The 21,518-nt window shown below is 43.7% G+C and overlaps 1 protein-coding gene across 1 annotated transcript in view; it reads left to right on the forward strand.

Annotated features, from left to right (window-relative positions):
* The window catches only part of LOC109894150 (large neutral amino acids transporter small subunit 3), a 44,572-nt gene that overhangs the window by 5,661 nt on the left and 17,393 nt on the right, over nucleotides 1–21,518 (forward strand). Inside the window, exons 2-5 of the mRNA XM_020487394.2 lie at nucleotides 5,997–6,157; nucleotides 7,099–7,282; nucleotides 7,488–7,543; nucleotides 7,690–7,766. Coding sequence (XP_020342983.2) covers nucleotides 5,997–6,157; nucleotides 7,099–7,282; nucleotides 7,488–7,543; nucleotides 7,690–7,766 — 478 coding nt within the window. The remainder of the gene's footprint in view (nucleotides 1–5,996; nucleotides 6,158–7,098; nucleotides 7,283–7,487; nucleotides 7,544–7,689; nucleotides 7,767–21,518) is intronic.

Raw genomic sequence — 21,518 nt, forward strand, 5'->3', positions numbered from 1 at the left:
CCGGTCATTTCAAATGGGAACAAATGAGTCATAGTGGGCAGAACAAGCAAGGTGGTGGGCAGAGCCAAGCAAGAGCTAGTGAGATCCTATTGGCATGCTCTCACAATCATGTGCATATGTATGTTAGGGACCGCCTACTCTGAAGTGCGTGTGTGCAATAACTCAATTCGCCTTTGCTCTCCTTCTAAACAACATCTTTTTTGTTGTTGTTTTTTTGTTGTTTTTGCAAAGGGTAAAGTCTACAAAACTTTAGTCCACTCTGTTCGTAACAGATTCTAGTTTTGGGGAACAGAAAACTGAATTGAGATCAAATATTTCATTGACGAGAAAATGAGCAGAATGCCGACCAAAATCCATCTCGTTCCATCTTCTCCCACTGCCGGCCACGCCGAGCGGATGCTTCAAGTGTATACATCCGGTGAAATATCTGTCTCATTGTTCTATCTGTGCTTATATGTACTCACACATACATCTAACATCCATTTGTTTTATGCATACAGACGTCATGCCTATTGGCCACAGGTAAACATATACATTTTTGTGAGTTATACTCCGGAGTTATACTCTTCTCATTGGAATTTACATTTTAACAAGGCACATTGCACAAGGCTAAACTCTCCCTAACTAGGTCAGGCTGTGTGCGTATGTGTGTGCCCATAGGCACATGCAAATAACAGAGTGTGTGTTTGTGTCAGTCCCTGCTCTCTGATACCTGATAGGTCCACGGCATGAGGTCAGACACACAGCGGTAAGGTCAGTGTGACGTGGTGAGGTTGGACCCAGGTGCAGGGAAGAGACCAGACGAGGAGTCAGTGGTTAAGGATAGACATAAATGCTTTACTGATAAACAGTAGCCGCAGGATCACAGTACACTGGGGAAAAACCCCCCCACTAAGTCTCGAAAACTCACTCAGGAAACAAACACCCACTGTAAAACAATTAAAGCTGCAAAGGAAACCAGAAAACACCCCCCCCCCCCCCCCGCCCCATTAATAGGGAAATCATAATGAGTAATAGGACACAACTGAGTATCATTAACGTCTTTAATCGCCAGTTTTGTACAACGCAACTCAGACCAGAGCATACCGGACCTATTTTCTCTCCATATTCCTGGATTTCTACCGCAAGCTCTGGACATTTATACCTGGATCTTGCAGCTAGCTAGCTGCTATCCGAGTGACTATTGGCTTACGTCGGTCCCGGAGCAAACGTAAATTATTACGGAGCTAGCCAGCTGAAGAGTTCCATCAGCCACTCCTGGGCTACAATCACCTATCCGGACCCGTTTTACTGCCAACGCGGAGCCCCACCGGGCCTTCACGACTGGACTACCGATGTTATCTGCACGAGGGAGTTATCCAACTGGCCCCTCCGTCGCGACGTTACCTGAACTCCCATCTGAACGGTCCCCTCTACCACACGGAACCCCACTAATCTACAGACGGAAACGCACGAGGTGGCTAAAAACAGACCTCCATCCTCTGCCAGCTTGCTACCCATGGCCCGGCTAGCTGTCTGAATTGCCATGACCCCAACCAACCTCACTACTCACTGGACCCTTATGATCACTCGGCTAAGCATGCCTCTCCTTAATGTCAATATGCCTTGTCCACTGCTGTTCTGGTTAGTGTTTATTGTCTTATTTCACTGTAGAGCCTCTAGCCCTGCTCATTATACCTTATCCAACCCTTCAGTTCCACCACCCACACATGCGATGACATCACCTGGTTTCAATGATGTTTCTAGAGACAATATCTCTCTCATCATCACTCAATGCCTAGGTTTACCTCCACTGTATTCACATCCTACCATACCTTTGTCTGTACATTATACCTTGAAGCTATTTTATCGCCCCCAGAAACCTCCTTTTACTCTCTGTTCCGGGCGTCCTAGACGACCAATTCTCATATATTTTAGCCATACCCTTATCCTACTCCTCTGTTCCTCTGGTGATGTAGAGGTTAATCTAGGCCCTGCAGTGCCTAGCTCCACTCCTATTCCCCAGGCACTCTCTTTTGATGACCTCTGTAACCGTAATAGCCATGGTTTCATGCATGTTAACATTAGAAGCCTCCTCCCTAAGTTTGTTTTATTCACTGCTTTAGCACACTCTGCCAACCCGGATGTCCTAGCCGTGTATGAATCCTGGCTTAGGAAGACCACCAAAAAACTCTGAAATCCCCATCCCTAACTACAACATTTTCAGACAAGATAGAACGGCCAAAGGGGGCAGTGTTGCAATCTACTGCAGAGATAGCCTGCAGAGTTCTGTTCTACTATCCACGTCTGTACCCAAACCATTTGAACTTCTACTTTAAAAAAATCCAACTATCTAAAAACAATTATCTCACCGTTTCCGCCTGCTATAGACCACCCTGTGCCCCCAGCTGTGCTCCGGACACCATATGTGAACTGATTGCCCCCCATCTATCTTCAGAGCTCGTGCTGCTAGGTGACCTAAACTGGAACATGCTTAACACCCCAGAAATCCTACAATCTAAGCTTGATGCCCTCAATCTCACACAAATGATCAATGAACCTACCAGGTTGAATTTCAATAAACATTTTTCTATGGCTGGCCATGCTTTCCATCTGGCCACCCCTACCCCGGTCAACAGCACTGTAGCCCCGACAGCAACTCGCCCAAGCCTTCCCTATTTCTCCTTCTCCCAAATCCAGTCAGCTGATGTTCTGAAAGAGCTGCAAAATCTGGACCCCTACAAATCAGCCGGACTAGACAACCTGGACCCTTTCTTTCTAAAATTATCTCCCGAAATTGTTGCAACCCCTATTACTAGCCTGTTCAACCTCTCTTTCGTGTCGTCTGAGATTCCCAAAGATTGGAAAGCAGCTGCGGTCATCCCCCTCTTCAAAGCGGGAACACTCTTGACCCAAACTGCTACAGACCTATATCTATCCTACCCTGCCTTTCTAAGGTCTTCGAAAGCCAAGTCAACAAACAGATTACCGACCATTTCGAATCCCACCCCACCTTCCCCGCTATGCAATCTGGTTTCAGAGCTGGTCATGGGTGCACCTCAGCCACGCTCAAGGTCCTAAACAATATCTTAACCGCCATCGATAAGAAACAATACGGTGTAGCCGTATTCATTGACCTGGCCAAGGCTTTCGACTCTGTCAATCACCACATCCTCATCGGCAGACTCGATAGCCTTGGTTTCTCAAATGATTGCCTCGTCTGGTTCACCAACTACTTCTCTGATAGAGTTCAGTGTGTCAAATCGGAGGGCTTGTTGTCTGGGCCTCTGGCAGTTTCTTTGGGGGTGCCACAGGGTTCAATTCTTGGGCCGACTCTCTTCTCTGTATACATAAATGATGCCGCTCTTGCTGCTGGTGAGTCTCTGATCCACCTCTACGCAGACGGCACCATTCTGTGTACTTCTGGCCCTTCTTTGGACACTGTGTTAACAACCCTGCAGGTGGCATCTCAGCACTTGGTGGACATGCAGTATGTGTTCTGGAAGGGTTTTGGCGAAGATCAAGATGTCATCGAGGTAAACAAAGACGAACTGATTCAATATATCCCTAAGAGTGTCATTGACCAATGCTTGAAAGACTGCCGGTAAATTCAATAATCCGAAGGGCATGACTAAATACCCATAGTGACCACTAGGGGTGTTAAAGGCAGTTTTCCACTCATCTCTTTCCCTGATTCTCATCAGATTGTAAGCGTTGCGGAGGTCCAGTTTGGTGAAGAATTGGGCCCCTTTTGCCAACTCCAAGGAGGCGGACATCAGAGGTAGGGGGTAACGATTCTTGATCGTAATCCGGTTCAGCCCGCTATAATCAATGCAAGGACGCAGGCCTCCATCCTTCTTACCCACGAAGAAGAAGTCTGCACCAGCTGGATGTAGAAGGGCGAATGAAACCTGCCTCCAGCAACTCCCGGATGTAATGGTCCATGACCAGGAGAATAGTGGTATATGTAGAGCTAGACAGGGGTACCCTAGGATAAGGGGGTTCTCGGGAGCTGTGATCAAAAGGAAACTTAAAGTCTCTGAGTGATTCACCCGAACCTGCAGTAGAATGGGCTTGGTCTGATATTCCACCAAGCCAGAGACAATGGGGCATCCATCAAGGGCTTGAATCTGCAGAGGGATGGGACATTTCACGCAGGGGATTTGTATTTTGTAAAAGTCTTGATCAAATGAAATTCTCTGTGGCCCCGGAGTCCACGAAGGCTTGAATCTGGTGCTGATGGTTGTCCCAGTGGAGGGTTGTGGGTAGTGAACAGACAGTGACTGGGTAGCTGGGAGGTATCTGCACAGCTCGTCAGGGTCTCCCCTTGTCCCGGCGAGCATTGGCATTTCCCGTCAGCTATGGGCATGTAGCTTGGAGATGGCTGAGACCTCCGCAGTAGAGGCAGCAGCCTTCAAGAATGCACCTGTCATGCTCCTGTGGGCTCAGACGTGTGCGTCCCAGCTGCATGGGCTCGTCAATGCTGAGTTCGGCGGGCTTGGGGTTCTCAGGAAACCGGGATACTGGGGTGGTGTCATAAAGGCACTGTCTCACGAGTTCTCGGAGGCGGTTGTCGATCCTGATTGCCAGCGTTATCGGTACTCGAGGTCCTCCCCCAGATCCTAAGTGGCCAGTTCATCTTTGATGGAGTTAGACAAACTCTGGTGGAAAGCGGTGACCAAGGCCTCCGTATTCCACCCACTCATGGCTGACCCCTTGGTGGATGTTGAACAGTCAGCTGGCCGCTTCTCTTCCGCCAACTGGGTAGTCGAAGGCTAATATGGAGTTCCACTGCCGTTGCCTACGCCGGGGTCTTGCCCGAGAGTAGAGAGATAATGTAGGCGATCATGGCCCGATCGGTGTGAAACGAGGAGGACTGTAGCTCGAACACCAGGGAACAATGAGTGAGGAACCCCTGGCATTCTCCCGGGTAGCCGACATACCGCTCGGGGGCTGGGATCTTGGGTTCCAGGTGCAGGTTCCCTGGAGGAACTACAACAACGCCTGTAGGACTGAGCGATGAGACTTGAGCATTGGCTCCTCCTGGGTTGAGGTTGGACTGTTGTTGAAGGGAGTTGGTAAGTGGCCAGGGGTCACTTACCAACTCACCACTCAGGTCTTTTCTCTCCTTTATTCTCCTCTTCACCAATCCCTTATTCCTCTCCCTCCTCAGGGCAGTTAGTTCTTTCCACTAAACTAAAACTCCCCACTACATTGCACAGTTCGGGCTTGATCTGATTTATCTTTAGGGGAACTGGCAAATGTGCGCACTGAGCTCCCAAAAAATAAAATAACAAAATGGAATTCAAATAATTGAAACCAACAATAATGATAAATAACCAACATTTCAGTTATTCGCTCAGCACTACATTACAGACAGATCTGTGTGTTTTTTTGCTAACTTAGAATAGTCTACATTCAGAGTATTTCCACAATTCATTATGCAACTCATGAAATAATTATATTTCTCTTGGATCCGTTACATCCGTCTGTCGAAGTCTTCATTCCACCAGTCTGTCATGTTAAGGGAGGGGGGAGCAGATATTCTATATGTTTTATAGAAAGTCAACACATTCAGGGATTATAGCGGAATTGGCAGAGAAACCAGTCAGCACCGCTTCCTTCCAGAAACCAGAATGATGTGGTCGCCGTGATGGTGGTAATGACGAGTCAGTCATGTGGTTAACCTCAATCTCTCAGTGGTAGGATCCCACAGAGGGTTTATATTGCCGTCCTCGTCCGTTTTGTTGCTCTCTGAGCTCAGATGAAAGTGAGGAGGAAAGCAGCTGCACACTTGCTTTGATATGTATTTTTAGTTTTTGTCGACCTTTGACTTTGTTGATGCAACTTTGAAGTTCCGTACGGAGAGTGTGCAGTACTTCAGTCTTTAAGAATGGATTGTTAAACGTTAAACTCTCTCTCCCCTGTCTTCCCCTTCCTCTTGTCTTTCTCTTTCTACCACCTCCCTCTCTCTCTCTCTCTCTCTCTCTCTTTCGCTCTCTCTCTCTCCCCCCCAGAGCAGCGATGGCTCCTTCTCTGGCCCAGGCCTACCGTAGGCGCTGGTGGATGGCGGTGACTGCGGTCATAGAGAACCTGCTGTTCTCTGCTGTGCTGCTGGGCTGGGGATCGCTACTCATCATGCTCAAGAACGAGGGCTTCTACTCACACCTCTGCATAGGTACGTCCCCGTCCATGGGTAACACTCACACAGGGATGCCGTATACTTCAGGGTTGGGGTCATTTCCATACTAAGGGATGCCGTATACTTCAGGGTTGGGGTCATTTCCATACTAAGGGATGCCATATACTTCAGGGTTGGGGTCATTTCCATACTAAGGGATGCCATATACTTCAGGGTTGGGGTCATTTCCATACTAAGGGATGCCATATACTTCAGGGTTGGGGTCATTTCCATACTAAGGGATGCCATATACTTCAGGGTTGGGGTCATTTCCATACTAAGGGATGCCATATACTTCAGGGTTGGGGTCATTTCCATACTAAGGGATGACGTATACTTCAGGGTTCAATTCCATTTAAATTCCAGTCAATTCAGAAAATAGACCAAATGCCAATTCAAAATGTTTCTCATTGAAAAGCACAGAAGAGAACTTCAGAGTACTTTCCAAACTGTCTGGAATTGAAATGGAATTGACCCCAGGTATACATAAACCTATGCATAGATACTGTGGAGTGAATCCTAACGACCACTGATATCAACGCATGACTAAGTGAAAATTCAACTCCAGTGGAACTTGGGATTTCGCCCCTGTATACGTCCATAGAGATATATATGTCTATAGCACATGTGGTTTCCTGTGTCTTGTATAGTTCTCAACTCCCCTCTCTCTCGTCCCCTTCCTTACCCTTCTCCTGCTCCCCCCTCTCTCTCTCCACCTCCCTACCTTTCTCCCCTCGCTCTTTCTCTCTCTCTCTCTCTCTCTCTCTCTCTCTCGCTCTTTCTCTCTCTCTCCACCTCCCTACCTTTCTCCCCTCGCTCTTTCTTTCTCTCTCTCTCTCTCTCTCTCTCTCTCGCTCTTTCTCTCTCTCTCCACCTCCTTACCCTTCTCCTTCTCCCCCCTCTCTTTCTTCACCTCTCTCCACCCCCCCTCCTCCCAGACAACGAGACAGTGTTCAGTAACATCAGTTCGTGGGACAGTGGTATCTGGCATAGCTGCGTGGACCAGGAAGAGATGTTGAATCTGGGCTTTACCATTGGCTCCTTCCTGCTGAGTGCAGCCACTCTGCCGCTAGGTATCCTGATGGACAAGTACGGGCCCCGCCCGCTCCGCCTCCTCGGCAGGTAAAAGACGGGACACATCATCATCGTCATTGCCGTCATCATTATAGTAATATTAAATCATCAGCGATTAACACTGTGATTGTCATTGTCACCATTATAACCTTTTTTAACAATCGTCATGACCATAGTTATTATCTTCACAACCATTGTCATCATCATTATCTTCCATCAGTCAGCGTCATCATCAACTCTCTCTCTCTTGCAGTGCGTGTTTTGCTTTCTCTTGTGCCATGATAGCTGGAGCTGCCTATAACCCCGAAGGTAAGGATCCTAAGCTGCTGTAAGTCACTGTAAATGAACACGAAATGTACAGAAACATCACATTGAACACATCTGCTTATTACATTACACTGCACACATAGATCTCACTAACGGTCTCCTCCTTCCTCCTCCCTTTCCTCCTCCAGTACTCTCGGCCCTCATTTTCATCGCAGTCTCCTTCAACGGCTTCGGAGGAATCTGCCTCACCTTCACCTCCCTCACGGTAAGACACGCGCACACACACACACACACACACACACACACACACACACACACACACACACACACACACACACACACACACACACACACACACACACACACACACACACACACACACACACACACACACACACACACACACCATCCTTCTCCTCTACATGGACACAACAAGGACATATCCAAAGTTCCCAGAACACACCAGCGGCTGGTGGGAGGAGCTATAGGAGGACGGGCTCATTGTAATGGCTGGAATGGAATTAATGGAACGGTATGAAACATATGGAAACCACGTTTGTCTCCATTACATTCATTCCATTCCAGCCATTATAATGAGCCCCTCCTCCTATAGCTCCTCCCACCACTCATGACCAAAACCTCCCGTCACCTGAAAGGTTTCTTACCGCGTGCTGTGGCCCATAGAGACTAAAGGACTGCACTCTATGCTGCACCCCGCTTTAAGCCATCTCTGAACTGTACACAAAATAACTGCACTATACTGCATTTGCACTCTGTTCATGTTTCTGCATGTAGATACATTCATACTGATACTGTAAATGTGAACATCTACTGTATATCAGCAGAATACCCACTGCATATCAACCGTATACCCACTGTATGTCAACAATATACCCACTGTATGTCAACAATATACCCACTAAATATCAACAACATACCCACTGTATATCAACAATATACCCACTGTATATCAACAATATACCCACTGTATGTCAACAATATACCCACTGTATGTCAACAATATACCCACTGTATGTCAACAATATACCCACTAAATATCAACAACATACCCACTGTATATCAACAATATACCCACTGTATGTCTACAATATACCCAGTGTATATCAACAATATACCCAGTGTATATCAACAATATACCCACTGTATATCAACAACATACCCACTGTATATTAACATTATACCCACTGTATGCCAACCGTATACCCACTGTATATCAACAATATACCCACTGTATATCAACAACATACCCACTGTATGTCAACAATATACCCACTGTATGTCAACAATATACCCACTGTATATCAACAACATACCCACTGTATGTCAACAATATACCCACTGTATGTCAACAATATACCCACTGTATATCAACAATATACCCACTGTATATCAACAATATACCCACTGTATATCAACAACATACCCACTGTATATCAACAATATACCCACTGTATATCAACAACATACCCACTGTATATCAACAATATACCCACTGTATGTCAACAATATACCCACTGTATGTCAACAATATACCCACTGTATGTCAACAATATACCCACTAAATATCAACAACATACCCACTGTATATCAACAATATACCCACTGTATGTCTACAGTGTATATCAACAATATACCCAGTGTATATCACAATATACCCACTGTATATCAACAACATACCCACTGTATATTAACATTATACCCACTGTATGCCAACCGTATACCCACTGTATATCAACAATATACCCACTGTATATCAACAACATACCCACCGAATGTCAACAATATACCCACTGTATGTCAACAATATACCCACTGTATATCAACAACATACCCACTGTATGTCAACAATATACCCACTGTATGTCAACAATATACCCACTGTATATCAACAATATACCCACTGTATATCAACAATATACCCACTGTATATCAACAACATACCCACTGTATATCAACAATATACCCACTGTATATCAACAACATACCCACTGTATATCAACAATATACCCACTGTATATCAACAATATACCCACTATATATCAACCGTATACCCACTGTATATCAACAATATACCCACTATATATCAACATTATACCCACTGTATATCAACAATATACCCACTGTATGTCAACAATATACCCACTGTATATCAACAATATACCCACTGTATATCAACAATATACCCACTATATATCAACCGTATACCCACTGTATATCAACAATATACCCACTATATATCAACAATATACCCACTGTATATCAACAATATACCCACTGTATATTTGTATGTCTGCTCATTCTCTTATAGCTCTATGCTCACTCTTCCTAGTTGTATATAATGCATGTAAACCTTCTTTAAACTCCGCTGCCTGTATTCTGTCTCTAAATGTTGTCTATCACTAGCAACACCATGTCACCAAGTACAATCCTGAGTATGTCTAAATGTACTTGGTGAATAAAGGTGATGTGATTCTGACCAGCCTCCTCTGAAACATACATATGTTAGTTATTATAACCATAGGAATAGATTCTACGGATATAACTAACTATACACTGAGTGTACAAAACATTAAGAACACCTGCTCTTTCCATGACATAGACTGACCAGGTGAATCCAGGTGAACGCTATGATCCCTTATTGATATCACTAGTTAAATCCACTTCAAACAGTGTAGATGAAGGAGAGACAGGTTAAAGAAGGATTTGTAGGCCTTGAGACAATTGTGACATGGATTGTGTATGTGTGCCATTCGGAGGGTGAATGACAAAAACGGGGTATGGTAGTAGGTGCCAGGCGCACCGGTTTGTGACAAGAACTGCTAAGCTGCTGGGTTTTTCACGCCGAACACAGTTTACATTGAGTATCAAGAATGGTCCACCCAAATGACATCCAGCCAACTTTACATGACTGTGGGAAGCATTGGAGTCAACATGGGGCCAGCATCCCCAACATGGGGCCAGCATCCCCGTGGAACACGTTCGAGACCTTGTAGAGTCCATGCCCAGACGAATTGAGGCTGTTCAGAGGGCAAAGGGGGGGGGGGGGGGTGCAACTCAATACTAGGAAGGTGTTCCTAATGTATGGTATACTCAGTGTATAAAGTGCATTCGGAAGGTATTGACCCCTTGATTCTTTCCACATTTTGTTACGTTACAGCCTTTTTCTAAACTGGAATAAATAGTTTGTTTCCCTCATCAATCTACACACAATACCCCATAATGACAAAGTAAAAACTGTTTAAAAAAAAACTGAAATACCACATTTACATAAGTATTCAGACACTTTACTCAGTACTTTGTTAAAGCACATTTGGCGGCGATTACAGCCTCGAGTCTTCTTGGGTATTACGCTACAATCTTGGCACACCTTGTATTTGGGGAGTTTCTCCCATTCTTCTCTGCAGATCCTCTCAAGCTCTGCCAGGTTGGATGGGGAGCATCGCTGCACAGCTATTTTCAGGTCTCTGCAGAGATGTTCGATAGGGTTCAAGTCCGGGCTCAGGCTGGGCCACTCAAGGACCTTCAGTGACTTGTCCCGAAGCCACTCATGCGTTTTCTTGGCTGTTTGCTTAGGGTCATTGTCCTGTTGAAAGGTGAACCTTCACCCAAGTCTGAGGTCCTGAGCGCTCTGTAGCAGGTTTTCATCAAGGATCTCTCTGTACTTTGCGCCATTCATCTTCCCTTCATCCTGACTAGTCTCCCAGTCCCTGCCACTGAAATACATCCCCACAGCATGATGCTGCGAACACCATGCTTCACCGTAGGGATGGTGCCAAGTTTCCTCCAGACATGACGCTTGGCATTCAGGCCAAATAGTTCAATCTTGGTTTCATAAGACCAGAGAATCTTGTTTCTCACAGTCTGAGAGTCCTTTAGGTGCCTTTTAGCAAACTCCAAGCGACTATCATGTGCCTTTTTCTGAAGAGTGGCTTCTGTCTGGCCACTCTACCATAAAGGCCTGATTGGTGGGGTGCTGCATAGATGGTTGTCCTTCTGGAAGGTTCTCCCATCTCCACAGAGGAACTCTGGAGCTCTGTCAGAGTGACCATTGGGTTCTTGGCCCTTCTCCCCCGATTGCTCAGTTTGGCTGTGCTGCCAGCTCTAGGAAGAGTCTTGGTGGTTCCACATTTTTTCCACTTAAGAATGATGGAGGCGACTGTGCTCTTGGAGACCTTCAATGCTGCAGAAATGTTTTGGTACCCTTTCCCAGATCTGTGCCTCGACACAATCCTGTATCGGAGCTCTACAGACAATCCCTACGACCTCATGGTTTGGTTTTTGCTCTGTCATCCACTATCAACTGTGGGACATGATTTAGAGAGTTGTGTGCCTTTCCAAATAATTTCCAATCAATTGATTGGTCCACAGGTGGACTACAATCAAGTTGTAGAAACACCTCAAGGATGATAAATGGAAACAGGATGCACCTGAGCTCAATTTCGAGTCTCATAGCAAAAGGTCTGAATACTTATGTAAATAAGGTATTTCTGTTTCTTATTTTTAATACATTTAAAAACCTGTTCTCTTCATCATTATGGGGTATTGTGTGCAGATTGATAAGCAAACAAAGTAATTTAATCAATTTTAGAGTAAGGCTGTAATGTGGCAAAATGTGGAAAAAGTCAAGGGGTCTGAATACTTTCTGAATGCACTGTGTGAGGCATACTGTAGGTATTACTATTATACGCTATATTACTGTATATTTTTGTCTGTTGGTGTTCAGAGTCTCTACGGCACATGCTGTTTTGCTCCTGGCTCTAAATTCTAGCACACGGCCATCGGCCAATCAGATCACTGGGCTGTCGACACGCTCGTCCCTGCCCCCTTCCCAAAACACACAAGGACACCCATCTCTCTCGCTCTCTCTCGCTCTCTCTCTCTCTCATTCAATTGACTTTATTGACATGGCAAGTTTATTATTACTGACATTGTCAAAGTATAAATATCGAAAAATAAAAAGATATATTTATATATAATATATATATGTATATATAAATAAATGGTGGGATCACCAGCAATAATAATAGTAGTAGTGGACATGGGATTACCATTAACAACAACTACAACAACAATATTAATGAGAACAACAATACATTAAAGCAATGGTAGTAGACCAGTGTCAACATGACTGAAAAGACACATGACGTGGTATGAAAGACAAAGCAAAACAAGATGGGAAATATTCTCGACATTACTTTGCACTTTTCACTGGCTGTCCCTCAGGTTGTAGCAGGAGGACACATACAGTGCCTTGCGAAAGTATTCGGCCCCCTTGAACTTTGCGACCTTTTGCCACATTTCAGGCATCAAACATAAAGATATAAAACTGTATTTTTTTGTGAAGAATCAACAACAAGTGGGACACAATCATGAAGTGGAACGACATTTATTGGATATTTCAAACTTTTTTAACAAATCAAAAACTGAAAAATTGGGCGTGCAAAATTATTCAGCCCCTTTACTTTCAGTGCAGCAAACTCTCTCCAGAAGTTCAGTGAGGATCTCTGAATGATCCAATGTTGACCTAAATGACTAATGATGATAAATACAATCCACCTGTGTGTAATCAAGTCTCCGTATAAATGCACCTGCACTGTGATAGTCTCAGAGGTCCGTTAAAAGCGTAGAGAGCATCATGAAGAACAAGGAACACACCAGGCAGGTCCGAGATACTGTTGTGAAGAAGTTTAAAGCCGGATTTGGATACAAAAAGATTTCCCAAGCTTTAAACATCCCAAGGAGCACTGTGCAAGCGATAATATTGAAATGGAAGGAGTATCAGACCACTGCAAATCTACCAAGACCTGGCCGTCCCTCTAAACTTTCAGCTCATACAAGGAGAAGACTGATCAGAGATGCAGCCAAGAGGCCCATGATCACTCTGGATGAACTGCAGAGATCTACAGCTGAGGTGGGAGACTCTGTCCATAGGACAACAATCAGTCGTATATTGCACAAATCTGGATATCCATAAAAAGTGTCGTTTAAAGTTTGCCACAAGCCACCTGGGAGACACACCAAACATGTGGAAGAAGGTGCTCTGGTCAGATGAAACCAAAATTGAACTTTTTGGCAACAATGCAAAATGTTATGTTTGGCGTAAAAGCAACACAGCTCATCACCCTGAACACACCATCCCCACTGTCAAACATGGTGGTGGCAGCATCATGGTTTGGGCCTGCTTTTCTTCAGCAGGGACAGGGAAGATGGTTAAAATTGATGGGAAGATGGATGGAGCCAAATACAGGACCATTCTGGAAGAAAACCTGATGGAGTCTGCAAAAGACCTGAGACTGGGACGGAGATTTGTCTTCCAACAAGACAATGATCCAAAACATAAAGCAAAATCTACAATGGAATGGTTCAAAAATAAACATATCCAGGTGTTAGAATGGCCAAGTTAAAGTCCAGACCTGAATCCAATCGAGAATCTGTGGAAAGAACTGAAAACTGCTGTTCACAAATGCTCTCTATCCAACCTCACTGAGCTCGAGCTGTTTTGCAAGGAGGAATGGGAAAAAATGTCAGTCTCTCGATGTGCAAAACTGATAGAGACATACCCCAAGTGACTTACAGCTGTAATCGCAGCAAAAGGTGGCGCTACAAAGTATTAACTTAAGGGGGCTGAATAATTTTGTACGCCCAATTTTTCAGTTTTTGATTTGTTAAAAAAGTTTGAAATATCCAATAAATGTCGTTCCACTTCATGATTGTGTCCCACTTGTTGTTGATTCTTCACAAAAAAATACAGTTTTATATCTTTATGTTTGAAGCCTGAAATGTGGCAAAAGGTCGCAAAGTTCAATACTTTCGCAAGGCACTGTATTTGGCTGCCAAAACTGCACATTTTGGCTTTTCACCCAATAAATATTTTATATTTTCTTCATCTTTTATAGTTTCAAATTCTTTGTATTGAATTATAATTTTGGGAAAGAAATATTCTCTTAGGTCTGAGTATTTGTCACAGTGTAATAGGAAATACAGCTCTGTCTCTACCTCTCCCCTGGAGCAGAGTGAGCACAGCCTGTCCTCTCTGGGCAGCCAGGTTTGTCTGTGATGACCGGTCTCTATAGCCAGACTGTGCTCACTGAGTCTGTACCTAGTCAATGTTTTCCTCAGTTTTCTATCAGTCACAGTGGTCAGATAGTCTGCCACCATGTACTGTCTGTTTAGAGCCAAATAGCATTGAAGTTTACCTAGATTTTTTTGTGGTGTCTTTCCAATAGGTGATATATTTTTCTTTTTGTTTTGTGATTATTTGGTTGGGCCAGATTTTCTGAGTGCTGTCCTGAGGCTCTCTGGGGTTGGTTTGGGTTGGTGAACTGAGCCTCAGAACCAGCTGGCTGAGGGGACTCTTCTCTTGTTTCATCTCTTGACATTGTAGAGCTGTGTGATGGAATGTTTTGGGGTCACTTGTTTTTAGATGGTTGTAAAATTTAATGGCTCTTTTTTCTATTCGAATGAGGAGGGGGTATTGGCCCAATTCTGCTCTACATGCGTTATGTTGAGTTTTTCTTTGCACTTGCAATACAGTCTTTCAAAACTCTGCATGCCGATTTTTGTCCCATTTGGTAAATTCATTATTAGAGATTGGACCCCATACTTCACTGCCATATAGAGCAATTGGTTCTATAACTGATTGAAACATTTTGAGCCAGATTCTAATTGGAATTTCGATTTTGATGTTCCTTTTAATGGCATAGAATGATCTTCTTAATTTGTCTCTCAGCTCATTCACAGCCATGTGAAAGCTACCTGTGTTGCTGATATTTAGTCCTAGATATGTGTAGTTTTTGGTGTTTTCTAATAGAACTGTGTCCAAATAGAATTTACATTTGTCATCCTTATTTCCTGACCTTTTTTGGAATATCATTATATATATATTTTTTTTAGGTTAACGGTCAGAGCCCAGGTCTGACAGAACCCGTGAAGACGATCTAGGTGCTGCTGTAACCCCTCTTTAGTGGGAGACAGCAGCACCAGGTCACCTGCGTACAGCAGACACTTGATTTCAGTGTTGTGTAGGGTGATACCAGGTGCTTCCGATACTTCTAATGTTTTTGCCAATTCATTAATGTAAATGTTAAATAGTGTTGGACTTATTGGGCAGCCCTGTTTCACTCCCCGTCCCTGAGAGAAGAAGTCTGTTTGCTTGTTGCCAATTTTAACTACACATTTGTTTTTAGTGTACATTGATTTATTAAAATCATATGTTTTCCCTCCAATACCACTTTCTATTAGTTTATAAAAAAGACCTTCCTGCCAAATTGAATCAAATGCTTTCTTGAAATCTACAAAACACGAGAAGATTTAGCCTTTGTTTTGGTTTACTTGTTTATCAATTAGAGTGTGGAGGGTGTAAATGTGGTCTGTCGTACGGAAAAAAAATTGAAATCCAATCTGGCTTCTGCTCAGGACGTTGTGTTCGTCAAGGAAATTATGTAGTCTGCTATTTATAATACTGCAGAGAATTTCCCCCAAGTTGCTGTTAACGCAAATTCCTCTGTAATTATTTGGGTCAAATTTGTCTCCATTTTTATAGATTGGTGTGATCAATCCCTGGTTTCAAATATCGGGGGAAATACCTGCAGTGAGGATAATGTTGAAGAGTTTGAGTATAGCCAATTTAAATATGTGGTCTGTATATTTGATCATTTCATTTAAAATACCATCAGCACCACAGGCCTTTTTGGGTTGGAGAGTGCATAGTTTTTCCAATAATTCTTCTTCTGTAATTGGGGTATCCACAGGATTCTGATAGTCTTTGACTGCTGATTCAAGGATTTGTAATTTTTCTTGTATATCTTTTTGTTCTGGGCTCTTTGTTATATTGCTGTAGAGGTTTGCATCCCATTTTGGATAGTCAGTTCTCCTGATGAGGTTTGTTTAATTTATTCCAATTCTCCCAGAAGTGGTTTGATTCTATGGATTCCTCAATTCCATCCAGCTGATTTCTAATGTTCTGTTCCTCTGTTCTTAGTGTGTGTTTGTATTGCTTCAGTGTTTCCCCAAATTGAAGGAGTATATTTTTGTTGTCTGGTTCTCTGTGTTTTTGATTAGATATATTTCTCAATGACTTTCTTAGATTTTTGCAATCATTATCAAACCATTTTTCATTATCTGTTATTTCTGGTTTGCTCTTATGCTTCTTTAGATAAGCCAAGGAGGCTAATTTGTCAAATATAAAGTTTGTTCCAAACAGCCAAATTTACACCTTAATTGCTGTAGGAGAATGTTAAGGATAAAAAGTTGTCCAGGAGAGATTGCATTTTTTTGGATACTAATTGCTTTTTGGTAGATGTCTGTACTGTTTGCACTCCATCTATAGGCCTGTTTAGTACCATGTCATTTATTGGGCCGTGATGCTTCATGGTTGGGTTCTGCTCTTCTCAGATACACTGTGATTTTACTGTGGTCTGAGAGAGGTGTTATTGGGCTGACTGTGAAGACTCTGGGAGACTCTGGGTTGAGGTCGGTGAGGAAGTAGTCTACAGTGCTGCTGCCAAGGGATGAGCTGTAGGTGTACCTACCAAAAGAGTCCCCTCTCAGCCTACCATTGACTATGTACAGACCCAGTGTTCCACAGAGCTGTAGGTGTACCTACCAAAAGAGTCCCCTCTCATTCTGTTTTTAAAGCTCCCTGCTTTTTATCGAGTTCACCCATCTTCCTACCCTCTCTGTGTCTCTCTACCTCTCTCTCTGTCCCTCTACCTCTCTGTCTGTCCCTCTACCTCTCTGTCTGTCCCTCTACCTCTCTGTCTGTCCCTCTACCTCTCTGTCTGTCCCTCTACCTCTCTCTCCGTCCCTCTACCTCACTGTCTATCCCTCTAACTCACTGTCTGTCCCTCTACCTCACTGTCTGTCCCTCTACCTCTCTATCTGTCCCTCTATCTATCTCTCTCTACCGCTCTGTCTGTCCCTATACCTCTCTGTCTGTCCCTCTACCTCTCCCTCTACCTCTGTCTGTCCCTTTACCTCTCTGTCTGTCCCTTTACCTCTCTGTCTTTCCCTTACCTCTCTCTCCGTACCTCTACCTCTCTCTCTGTCCCTCTACCTCTCTGTCTGTCCCTCTACCTCACTGTCTGTCCCTCTACCTCTCTGTCTGTCCCTCTACCTCTGTCTGTCCCTCTACCTCTCTCTCTACCTCTCTGTCTGTCCCTGTACCTCACTGTCTGTCCCTCTACCTCTCTCTCTACCTCTCTGTCTGTCCCTGTACCTCTCTGTCTGTACCTCTACCTCTCTCTCACACACTCTCTGCCTCTTTCACACACGTACATGTACACATACCCACCAGAGGAGGCTGGTGGGAGGAGCTATAGGAGGACGGGCTCATTGTAATGGCTGGAATGGAATTCATGGAACGGAGTCAAGCGTTGCTTTCCGTATGTTGGGTGTGTTTGAGACCATTCCATTAATTTAATTCCCGCCATTACAATTTGCGCATCCTCCTATAGCTCCTCCCACCAGCCTGCTCTGATACCCACACATGAAAGGGCTCTACGCTGACTTGGCGTAGAGCCCTTTCATGTGTGGGTCTTGGCGCACTGGTATTCCTAAATTAAAGCTCCAGGTCGCAGCAAAAATATTTAGGTGCATATGCAAGTAAACGGTTGCACTGTAGAGCACTGCACGACATGGCAAACGAGTCACACGTTTCCCTCCAAGTCATTGACTCTTTCGTTCCATCCACCTAAATAATGTCAACCTTTGGTTCTGTCTGCCTGTCTCTGTCTGTCAGTCCATGTCCATGGTAGTGTGTGTGTGGGGGCACGTAGCTGAGGCCCCCGAATACCCCCGATGGTTCATTAAGAACGAGCTGGAGCTCAGCCATGACCCGTACACTGATCGACAGGACCTGGAGAGAGAATGGTCATGGTCATAGGGCAACTTTATCCGTACCTCTGCCAAGACCTGACCAGGGAAACCTGCAGGCCCTAGTTATTGGCTAAAACTACACTCGTAGGAAAAAGGTTTCTATGTAGTACCAAAAATGGTTCTATCACTTCATATAGCAACCCTTAAGGTTCTATATAGAACCCTTTTGAAGGGTTCTTTAATCAGAACCCTAGGGGTTCTATATAGTAAGTGTAGGGCACAGGTTTGTTCCTGGTCAGGTTACTTGGTCTGGAAAACTGTGGTACTGGCTGGTATGTCACTATCAGCAGGGTTAAATTGGTGGTGGGGGGGGGTGATAAGAATAGAAAAACAGGGAGAGAGACTGTTGTGGAAAACAGGAAAGATATAGAGAGGGAGAGAGTGGGATATTGTCCTCAGTTAAACTTAGAATGTGACCAACTGGAAATAGGGTGTCAAAGTGTGTGTGTGTGTGTGTGTGTGTGTGTGTGTGTGTGTGTGTGTGTGTGTGTGTGTGTGTGTGTGTGTGTGTGTGTGTGTGTGTGTGTGTTTTGCTTCTTCCTGTTTTTTTTGTTAATTTTTTGGCATTTAATTGTTAAAAAGAGAGAACTGCCCAATTGTGCATTTAATTGTTAAAAGAGAGAGCTTCAGAAGCATCAGAAGCCCAAGCATCAGAAGCCCAAGCATCAGAAGAATATATATTTTATGAAGGAGTGGTAATTCCCACCTTTTCCCTATTTTCAGATTTCTATTGAACAAATAGTGAAGGGATGACGGATGGGAACGATACACAGAGTTATTATTTATATAACTTGTTTACATCGATGCTGTCTTTATAGGTTCCAGGTGTAATGCACATCTTTAAATAGAGGTTAGCACAATGGTGTTTGATATCACTCTTTAAGCTCAGCTTGGCACAGTGTGGAGTGACATAGTTTGCATCCGAAATGGCACCATATTCCCTACGTAGTGGTCAAAAGTAGTGCACTATATAGTGAATAGGGTGCTACTTCAAATCGTAACACACATCTGTAAAGAGAAGTGCAAACAGTGCTGTTGCTCTGAGTCTGTACGTTTATATACAATGTACAAAAAAAGTTAAATCACATCAATTTGATTCAAGCCCCCATAGAGAAATTGTGTCACAATTTCTGGTATGTATTTAAGCTCAGTGTGGTGACACAGTACGTGTTGTCACTATATTTAACTTGAACTAATTTACCGCTCTGTGCAGCGAACATTCATGTCAGCTCGCGAGATCAGGCGATGTTTTCCAAAGTGGCAGAGTGGTGACAACACACAGTCTGACGTGATGTACGTTGTTATCTGTGTGTCTTTATATCTGCGTAGGCTGGCACTGGCACAGTGTCGTTGGCACGACACAGGGGGAAATACTCACAGCTGTTTGTGTTGGGTATTACTTCGGCAGGTTAAGGAGGACACTGCTTCTACTGTGCCACCTGCACAATTCCACGCACACACACATTCACAGCAACCACAACAAAAAAATGAATTTTTGGCACGCAGACGCTCAGTACTTGCACAACGTCCTCCAAAAAGACAAGGGAGAGAATGAGTGAGGAAAATAGGAAGGCAACTACAAGACCTCTTGTATGGCATTTGTTCATTCATAACCCCATATGTCCACATTTTCTACCGTTTCCAAGTTAAAACTGTTTGTTTTGCAAAAGTGCCAGCGACCAAAAAATGTCTAAAATCAACCTTCTACTTGTGTAGCAATATTATATGCCAAGTCAGAGGCTGTGAATACAAAGCAAGGCTATTCCCCCTGCCTCAGGCTAGCATGTGTCTCCTAATGCAGCAGAGTAACTGACCTAACTAACACATGTTGCAAAACTGCATATTAGGACCCTCTCCATAAAGATGGAACAGCTCATATCGCCACCTGGTGTTACTTTCATAGAATTGCATCTTGAGCACTTCCACTGCCTTCCGGAAGTATTCACACCCTTTTACTTTTCCCAAATGTGAATTTCAAGCACAGATTCAACCACAAATACCAGGGAGGTATTTCAATGCCTCGCAAAGAACGACACCAATTGGTAGAATTGTAGTAAAACATTTTTTTTTAAAGCAGACACTGAATATCCATTTGAGCATGGTGAAGTTATGAATTACACTTTAGATGGTGTATCAATACACCCAGTCACGACAACGATACAGGTGTCCACCCTAACAGTTGCCGGAGAGGAAGGAAACTGCTCAGGGATTTTCACCATGAGGTCAATGGTGACTTTTAAAACAGTTACAGAGTTGAATGGCTGTGACAGGAGAAAACTGAGGATGGATCAACAATATTGTAGTTACTCCATAATACTAACCTAAATTAGAGTGAAAAGAAGGAAGCCTGTAAAGAATAAAAATATTCCTAAACATGCATCTTGTTTGCAACAAGGAAATTACATTTTTGTCCTGAATACAAAGTGTTATGTTTGGGGCAAATCCAACACAACACATCACATTGTATATTTATCATATCTTTTCAAGTGTGGTGGTGGCTACATCATGTTGTGGGTATGCTTGTCATCGTCAAGGACAAGGGAGTTTTTTTTTTTCTGGGAAAAAATAAACGGAATAAGCGCAGCTATAAGCGCAGGCAAAACCCTAAAGGAAAACCTGGTTCAGTCTGCTTTCCAACAGACACTGGGAGATGAATTCACCTTTCAGCAGGACAATAACCTAAAACACAAGGCCAAATATACACTGGAGTTGCTTACCAAGACGACGTTGAATGTTCCTGAGTGGCCTAGTTACAGTTTTGACTTAAATTGGCATGGAAATCTATGGAAAGACATGATCAAAGACTCCAGCCACCCAAGTCATAGATTGTTCTCTCTGCTAACGCACGGCAAGCGGTACCAGAGCGCCAAGTCTAGGACCAAAAGGCTTCTTAACAGCTTCTACCCCCCAAGCCATAAGACTCCTGAACAGCTAATCAAAGGGCTACCCAGACCCCTCTTTTACACTGTTGCTACTCTGTTTATTATCTATGCATAGTCACTTTAACTCTACCTACATGTGCATATTACCTCGACTAACCAGTGCACCCGCACATTAATTATTTGTTACTTTTATTTTCTATTTTTTACTTAAACATTTCTTAACTTCTTAAAGCTTTGTT

This window comes from Oncorhynchus kisutch, linkage group LG7, assembly GCF_002021735.2.
Source record: "Oncorhynchus kisutch isolate 150728-3 linkage group LG7, Okis_V2, whole genome shotgun sequence".
Taxonomy (NCBI): Eukaryota; Metazoa; Chordata; class Actinopteri; order Salmoniformes; family Salmonidae; genus Oncorhynchus; species Oncorhynchus kisutch.